This window comes from Coregonus clupeaformis, chromosome 27 (genome assembly GCF_020615455.1).
Source record: "Coregonus clupeaformis isolate EN_2021a chromosome 27, ASM2061545v1, whole genome shotgun sequence".
In the NCBI taxonomy this organism is placed as follows: domain Eukaryota; kingdom Metazoa; phylum Chordata; class Actinopteri; order Salmoniformes; family Salmonidae; genus Coregonus; species Coregonus clupeaformis.
In genome coordinates, this window is record NC_059218.1 from 1,243,829 (window position 1) to 1,253,047 (window position 9,219).

The 9,219-nt window shown below is 44.2% G+C and overlaps 1 protein-coding gene across 1 annotated transcript in view; it reads right to left on the bottom strand.

Annotated features, from left to right (window-relative positions):
• The window catches only part of LOC121541511 (seizure 6-like protein), a 46,767-nt gene extending 41,202 nt beyond the window's left edge, over positions 1–5,565 (bottom strand). The window contains 1 exon segment of the mRNA XM_041850576.2: positions 5,235–5,565. Within this exon segment, the coding sequence (XP_041706510.2) occupies positions 5,235–5,322 (88 nt within the window). The 5' untranslated portion in view covers positions 5,323–5,565.
• Between the last annotated feature and the right edge of the window lie 3,654 nt (positions 5,566–9,219).

The following is a 9,219-nucleotide window of genomic DNA, read 5'->3' on the forward strand; positions in this document are numbered from 1 at the left end:
GTTGCAAAATGGAACTAAAACGAGAGTTTCTATTCTACAAATTCAGATAGGTCCATCCCCATTTTGTTCCGTTCGCTTCCGTTTAAGAAACGTTTTGCAACAGAATCGGCGGAATAAATACACCCCTGATCACCCGCACACATAGGTTCACTTTCATAGCAGCCACATACAGCATCATCACTTTGCTCGTTGTAGAATTCCTTCTCTCACCTTTTCGCGTTGCTTTTGAACAACAGTGCAAAACGCAATACAACAGCTGTCTGTGACCAGGCACTAAAACCTATCTAAGCTAAACCTTCATACCATAACCGCTAACACAGCCTACATCGTTGTCACCAAAATAATGTTATAGTCAACAAACTAGAACTAACACATTAGTAAACCCACAATCCAATCCAGTATTGAATGACTCATCCCATTTCCATGTGTACAATCATTCAGTACAGTGTACAGCAAGAAGTTTAGAAGTTACACCTGCGGGTACCGGTGGCAATAAATTAATAAAACTGAAAGCTTACCCTGACTTAGAAGAGTTGCAATGTTGGATAGCCTTAGCCAGCGAGCTAACATAAATAGCGTTCCTCTCTGTTTGAGTCTGGTTGTTGAGTAGGCTAAATTAGCTGCATTAGCTAAGTAAGTGAAAGGCAAACTAAGAAGGAAAAATACCCAACTAAATATAGCTAGCTCTCTCTCTTTCTCTGCTGCTTCTTAATTTTTGAAGAAATTAATTTGTTCAAAACTGTTCAAAACTGTTCAACTATTGTCTTTCTCTCTCTTTGAGTCAACTACTCACTACACTTTATGCACTGCAGTGCTAGCTAGCTGTAGTTTATGCTTTCAATACTAGATGAATGATCTGATCCTTTGATTGGATAGACATGTCAGTTCATACTGCAAGAGCTCTGATAAATTGGAGGATGTCCTCCGGAAGTCGTCATAAGTACTGTGTAATAATCATCAATAACAATAATTATTTATTGTGTGTCCCTTTTGGGAAATGTGTGATGCATCTCAACAAATAACAGCACTGCATCACCAATAGGTGAATAAATACATAAATCACAAGCAATAAATACAGCAGACAACACATGTGGATAAAGTTCATAATTCAGTTCGTAAATTCTGGGAAGGGGGAGGGGTTGAGCAGTTATTTATTCAATTGATTTATACTGGTGGGAATGAGTGATTTCTGGGCTCTGGTGGTTCTGTAAAGATGGACTCTGTATCGGTGGCATGATGGAAGGAGCTGGTACTCCTGGTTGAATGGGTGTGTCTGGTCAGTGGCAATTCTCGCTCCTGCCCTCACTACTCTCTCCAAGAACAGCGCTTCCATGTTCTTGAGTTTATCGCCACTGATTTTGCTTGACAGCTTTACTATTTTGTGTGGTTGGTTTTTATTTGCGATGGATAGCTGATTGTACCAGGCTTGGAAACAGAAAGTGAGAACACTCTGAACAAAGGATGTGTAGAATATGGTTGTTATTCTTTTATGGACCTGATATATATTTAATCTCCTCATGAAATACAGTCATTGTTCTCCCTTTTTGTATATCTGTTTTGTGTTTGCAGTCCAGGAGAGTTTTGAGTCAATTATAGTTCCAAGAGATTTGTATTGCTCAACTGATTGTATTTGTTCTGAGTCAATGTGAATGGGCCCGGTATCATAAGTTTATTGTAATTTCCTTTTTTTTTTTTTTCACATTAAGAATGACTCTATTTTCCTTGCACCATTGGGTGACGTGTGTTATTTACAGTGCATTTGGAAATTATTCAGCCCCCCTGTCACGGATCCCCCCGGTAATGCTTCTCATTCCGTTCACCAGCTCCGGAGGTCTACGTCACCGGCCTTCTAGGCATCACTGACCTGCATCATTACCACCAACCCCGGACTGTCTTGTCTCATTACGCACACCTGGTTCCCATTCCCCCTGATTAGTATGTGTATATATGTGCCCTCTGTTCCCCATTGTCCTTGTCGATTATTGTCCCATGTCCGTTGGTCTCGTGAGAACCTGTGCTCTGTTGTATTGGCTTTCGTGCTACGTGTTACTGTACATTGGATTACAGTTTACATACCGTGTAATTGTGCACTTGTTATTACGGGTCTCATCCCGTGTATTATTTAGAGGTTTACACCTCGCTCTTTTGTTTGGGTTACAGCCCTGTGGTATATATATATACGTGTTTGTTTTGGGCTTCGTCCCCGTCGTTTTTCATGACATACCTTATGTTGGGTAGAGAAATAAAAAAAACTATTACGTATTCCTGTGGCTGTCTTCTATCATTATACAACGTGACACCCCTTGACTTTTTCCACATTTTGTTACGTTACAGCCTTATTCAAAAATTGATTAAATCGTTTTTTTCCCCTCATCAGTCTACACACAATACCCCATAATGACAAAGCAAAAACAGACCCTTTACTCAGTACTTGTGGAAGCACCTTTGGCAGCAATTACAGCCTCAAGTCTTCTTGGGTATGACGCTACAAGCGTGGCACACCTGTATTCAGGGAGTTTCTCCCATTCTTCTCTGCAGATCCTCTCAAGCTCTGTCAGGTTGGATGGGGAGCGTCGCTGCACAGCTATTTTCAGGTCTCTCCAGAGGTGTTCAATCAGGTTCAAGTCCGGGCTCTGGCTGGGCCACTCAAGGACATTCAGAGACTTGTCCCGAAGCCATTCCTGCGTTTTCTTGGCTGTGTGCTTAGGGTCGTTGTCCTGTTGGAAGGTGAACCTTCGCCCCAGTCTGAGATCCTGAGCGCTCTGGAGCAGGTTTTCATCAAGGATCTCGCTGTACTTTGCTCCGTTCATCTTTCCTTCGATCCTGACTAGTCTCCTAGTCCCTGCCGCTGAAAAATCATCCCCACAGCATGATGCTGCCACCACCATGTTTCACTGTAGGGATGGTGCCAGGTTTCCTCCAGATGTGACACTTGGCATTCAGGCCAAATAGTTCAATCTTGGTTTCATCAGACCAGAGAATCTTGTTTCTCATGGTCTGAGAGTCCTTTAGGTGCCTTTTGGCAAACTCCAAGCGGACTGTCATGTGCCTTTTACTGAGGAGTGGCTTCCGTCTGGCCACTCTACCATAAAGGCCTGATTGGTGGAGTGCTGCAGAGATGGTTGTCCTTCGGGAAGGTTCTCCCATCTCCACAGAGGAACTCTGGAGCTCTGTCAAAGTGATCATCGGGTTCTTGGTCACCTCCCTGATTGCTCAGTTTGGCCGGGCAGCCAGCACTAGGAAGAGTCTTGGTGGTTCCAAACTTCTTCCATTTAAGAATGATGGAGGCCACTGTGTACTTGGGGACCCCAGATCTGTGTCTAGAGATAATCCTGTCTCGGAGCTCTGCGAACAATTCCTTCGACCTCATGGCTTGGTTTTTGCTCTGACAACTGTGGGACCTTTATATAGACAGGTGTGTGCCTTTCCAAATCATGTCCAATCAATTGAATTTACCACAGGTGGACTCCAATCAAGTTGTAGAAACATCTCAAAGATGATCAATGGAAACAGGATGCACCTGAGCTCAATTTCGAGTCTCATAGCAAAGGGTCTGAATAATCAAATCAAATCAAATGTTATTTGTCACATGAATACAACAGGTGTAGACCTTACCGTGAAATGCTTACTTACAAGCCCTTAACCAACAATGCAGTTCAAGAAATAGAGTTAAGAAAATATTTATGAAATAAACTAAAGTAAAAAAAGAAAAACATCAAAAAGTAACACAATAAAATTACATAACAATAACGAGGCTATATACAGGGGGTACCGGTACCGAGTCTATGTGCGGGGGTACAGGTTAGTCGAAGTAATTTGTAAATAAGACCCCTCTATTAGACCAACAATTGCTGTATCATCTGCATACTTTACTGTTGCACATTCTGATGTTATTTGGGTGCAATCGTTAGTGTAGAGGGTAAACAGAACTGGTGAAAGGACACTACCCTGGGGTACCCCTATATTTGTGGTTAGTGGGTCCGATGTATTCACATTGAACCTCCCTCTTCTGACCCGACTGGTGAGAAAACACTTGATCTGGTTGATGAGACGCGTGTTGACGCCCATGGTCGCAAGTTTGTTCACCAGAATATTAGGATGTAATGTGTCGAAGGCAGATAGAAAATCTATGAAAAGTATTCTGGCATATGAATGTGGTTTATCCAGGCGCATGTTGATTTTATGAAGATGGAAGAGCAGTGCATCTTCAACTCCACGGCCTGGTTTATATGCGAACTGGAACAGTCCAGTAGGCTCACCGTGTGCAGGAGAAGGTGTCCCAGGACAATGCACTCCAAATATTTGATTATCACCGAGGTCAAGGAGATGGGACGATAGTCATTCAGGGATTTGAGATTATTAACTTTGGGAATGGGCACAATAGTTGCAGTTTTCCAGATACCGGGGATTCTGCAGCTGTCTAGTAACATTTGAAAAAATATTCTGTATATGTCACACAGTTGCCATTTACACTCCCTGATAATCCGCCAGCTTAGATCAACACAGCCTGTTGCTTTCCGAGGATTGAGTTTAGAGAAGACCCGAAGGACATCCTTTTCAGAGATGATTATGGGACTGTCATTCAGAAGGGGAAAGTCATTTACAGGCCTGCCTGCTGTTTCAAATCTAGCAAAAAAAAGCATTGACTAGATTGTTGTCATTAAGCGGCACTGCTGCCAAGGTTTTATTCTCCATAAATCTGTGTAAGTCTGTGGAAGGGGGATGAGAACCACGAGCCTCCTAGGTTTTGTATTCAAGTCAATGTACCCAGAGGAGGACGGAAAGTAGCTGTCCTCCGGCTACACAAAGTGCTGTTGATGCTACTGTAGACCTTCATTGCAAAACAGTGTGTTTTAATCAGTTATTTGGTGATATGTTTTATCTCAAAAGGATACCGTTTTTCATGTTTTATATTTTTATGAAATTCACTGAGTAGGATGGTCCTCCGCTTCTTCCTCTGAGGAGCCTCCACTGTATCCAAAGTCATTTAAAGTTAGACTAGCTTATTAGGATTCAAATTAAGATTTGTATCATGATTCTAACTGTAATAGGCTATAATTCCAGTAGCCTACGCTATTTAGCAAAACAGACAAAGCAAAGTTGTGATAGTAATTCATGCTGGATAGGAGCCAAGGGGAACTTCAAACAAATCCACCAAATGGGTTAGCACAGAGATAACAACAAACACACACACACACATACACCGGCCAGAAAGTTAAACCCAGCATCATTACCTTGTGTTTCTGCTGCGAACCCGGTCCAAATCACACAGACACAGAGTAGCGCTGACAGGGCACCGATTCGGTAATGGCCCGGTGGCATGGCTTCACACAGCCAGACAGAGCCGGTCCGTCCAGAGAGACCTGCTAACGGGATGCACGCGGAGAATAGGTTGGTGTTCGACAGTCGGTCTGCACAGCGATCTTCTAGATGTGACGCGCCGCTTGTTTTTCTACTCCTCTGTCAGCGCGCAGTGTGGTGGTGGTGATTTCTCTGCGGTCCGCATGTCATGCCTCCCTTCGCCTGAACCCCGCAATGTGCCTCTTCTGCTCTTCTGCTCTTTCTGTCCTGATCTCTCTCTCTCTCCTCCTGCTCTGCTGTGCCAATCTGCATGCCTCTCCATCTCTCACACTGCGCACACACACACAACCACAGAGCCTGTAAGGACAGATCAATACATTAAAAGATATGTCCTGGCTTCAAATACCAAACAGAAGTAGTGCTGAAGCTGCTATAAAATTGAGAGAAAGCTTAACATTTTCAGCGTAAATGTTCATTTATTGTCTTTTCATACTTCAAAGGGATTTAGTCTACCACAGACAACTTACCTGCCTTTGTCAATAATTAGGAATGAAAACTGCTGATTGTCGTTACACAGTGTGTTTGTGTGTGTGTGTGTTTGTGCCAACAGGGCTCTAACCCTTGGTATTCACCTAGCAAATGCCAGTATCCATGGCGATGCCCTGTTGTTCATCTGAAAATACAGAGGGCAAAAGAGGAGCAGAGAAACACAGGAAAGAGAGTGCAGAACGAGTCTCTCTGTGTTACACTTAAAATGGATAGAGAATGAATAGAGATAGAGAGAATGAATAGAGAGCATAACTCAATAGATAGATAGAAAGTGTCAGGGTTTAGAGAGAGATAGAAAGTGTTGGGGTTAAGATAGACAGATAGAAAGTATTGGGTTTAGAGATAGATTGAAAGTATTGGGTTTAGAGATAGATTGAAAGTATTGGGTTAGATAGAGAGATATACATTTTTGGGGTTTAGAGCAAGATATAGATACATTTTACATTTGAGTAATTTAGCAGACATTTACAGGAGCAATTAGGGTTAAGTGCCTTGCTTAAGGGCACATTGACAGATCTTTCATCTAGTCGGCTCGGGGATTCAAACCATTAACCTTTCGGGATGAATTGGAACACCGACTGTGAGCCAGGCATAATTGCCCAACATCAGTGCCCGACCTCACTAATGCTCTTGTGGCTGAATGGAAGCAAGTCCCTGCAGCAATGTTCCAACATCTAGTGGAAAGCCTTCCCAGAAGAGTGGAGGCTGTTATAGCAGCAAAGGGGGAACCAACTCCATATTAATGCCCATGATTTTGGAATGAGATGTTCGACGAGCAGGTGTCCACATACTTTTGGTAATGTAGTGTAAATAGAAAGGGTTGGGGTTTAGGATTGAGTTATGAAACTAGGCGCCTCATTAAGGCCCACAGCAGCTGGCCCTCTCCGTCTGTCCCTCTCATAGTCCCCAATCTCACCAACCATCACACGCTGTGCTTGTGTGTGTGTGTGACAGAGAGAGAGTCAGTGGTGGTCTGAGGAGCTGTCTGGGCTTGAAAGGATTGTGCTCTGTAGTGCGCATCACTGCATGTGCACACACACATACACACACACACTAAGGAAGCAACAGAGTGGGACGGGGAGTGTTGTAGTATGTAGTACGCGAGTCCAGGACTCGGACTTGACTCAGACTCGACCAGCGATGACTCGGATTCGACCAGTAGTGACTTTGTTGTCAGCAAGTCTCTCCCCCTTGCATTATTCAACATGATATATAGAACAGCAAATGTCAGATATATTATTAGCTGCTAGCCTTACCAATGTGCAAGACAGTAAGTTATTCAGCTTGCTACGTTACAAAATGAAGCATTGAGCACTAACAAGGGACTCGTGACTCGACTCGTGACTCGAGCATAAAGGACTCGGACTCGAATACTAGGGACTTGGGACTCGACTCGGACTGGGGTTTAGTGACTTGACTACATTACTGCCCCCTCCCCCCACCAATCTCTCTCTCACTTACTCTCTCTCTCACTCACACACACACCACAGAGACCCGGCGCTGAGCCTGTCATGTCCAACACAGTGACAGGGCTGGTAGGATTGACATATTAATCACCACAGCAGTAACACTGAGACATCCTCCACTCCTCTCCACCTATACCCAGATCCAATTAGCATTCTCCCCCTTCTCCCTGAAGTGTGCACTCGTTCACTCCTTCTCAGGGAGTTAAAAGCATAGAATTGGTGTGTAAAACATACGACAGACACTCCGTCTACACAAACACAATGCTTATCAATCCTTGAGAGGGAGTGTACGAGTGCACACTTCAGGGAGAGACAGGTGTGTCAGAAATGGATTCCGTTTTACCATACAGATGGATCAAAATGAATGAGAGAGTCATATAGGCTGCTGTCCACGGTGCTGAAACACTCAACACTATCAGGCCACAGGAAACAGTAGCGTTTAGATCACACAGATGTGTATGATAGAAATACAGTAAAGCTTCAGTGCTTCTGTTCGTTCTCTAATGATAAAACATCGAAGACGATAAGCAATATCAACAAAGGAGGAGACAACAGTTAGAGGTATGGAGGATGGAGAGAAGTATTACTGGGAGATCTCTCGGTTCTCGCCTCCTGGCTATTCCCCACCACCATACCCTCGCTCTCTCCACTTTCACTATCCCGCCCTCCCTCCCTCCCCCCATCTCCCCTCTCACTGTCTCCTCGGTTAGTGAGGGGGAAGGCATCAGAGGGGAGAGATGTGCTTATGCGGCACGTGTGTGTGTGCGTTTGTGTGTGTGTACGCGGAAGAGAGGGGGGGATAAGCCTCTGCAGTGAGACGAGCTCAATGATTATCACAGACCCACAGTCTTACCATCTCACACTCAACCTGTAGTATTCTAGCATTTATGCTGTGTGTGTGTGTGTGTGTGTGTGTGTGTGTGTGTGTGTGTGTTCAGAAAGGTCACTTTCAACAGTTAAGCTCACATAAGCTAATACACACACCACACACACACACACCCACACACACACTAATATGCAGTGGGTGATACTGTAGGTCATCCCCTAGTAGTTGTATTGATTCATTGAACCGCTGGCTCCTTGTCCTCTGGGCACTAAGACACACACAACATGGAAAACAGTGTTAGCAATTGAACAGCACAAGATTAATATGCATCTCTCCTTCACCGTTTCCTTCCTCTCTCCCTCACACTCTCATTTTCATGGCTGTCCCTGAAACCAGTAAGGAATCTCCTTCCCATCCCACACACTCAGCCATGCTCTGTTGAATGACGGGGCTAAGTGTGTGTGTGCAATGTGTGTGTGTGTGTAGCACTATGTGTGTGTAGCACTGTGCGTGTGTAGCACTATGTGTGTGTGTGCCGTGCAAATGGAGTAGCCCTGTGGCCATTGAAGCTTGGTGTAGAGCTCTTCAACTCCTCTCAGAAGGTTTCTATCGCTACAGAGACCATGTTGAGTTTTCATGTATTCCAACATAATCAACAGGAACTAGCATTGGGACTCACTCCGTGCCTGTTGACTCACTGTACATCAACAAGCCTGCAACAAGCCTGCATGTCTCCCATGGTCCACCTTTTCTCAAAAGGCTTAATTAGAATGAGTGTTCGACACACTCAATGCACACAAATCTGTGGATGGGGGACCTATGTTTCTGTTATTACACCTACTGTAATTCTATGGCTCTGTATCTATGGCTCCGTCCTCAGCTAGTTTTTATTTCCTCCTCTAGTCAATCACCCAAACCACTCTCTTTCTCACAAACACACACACTCTCTCATCAGTTTCATTAGTATTCAGTCAACACGTTGCTGTCGTTAAAGTGGTCAATTCCACCGGTCAAGCTAGAAGCCATCAGGGACGCAATCAACTCCATAATCATCTAAATTATTCCACATTATCCTGC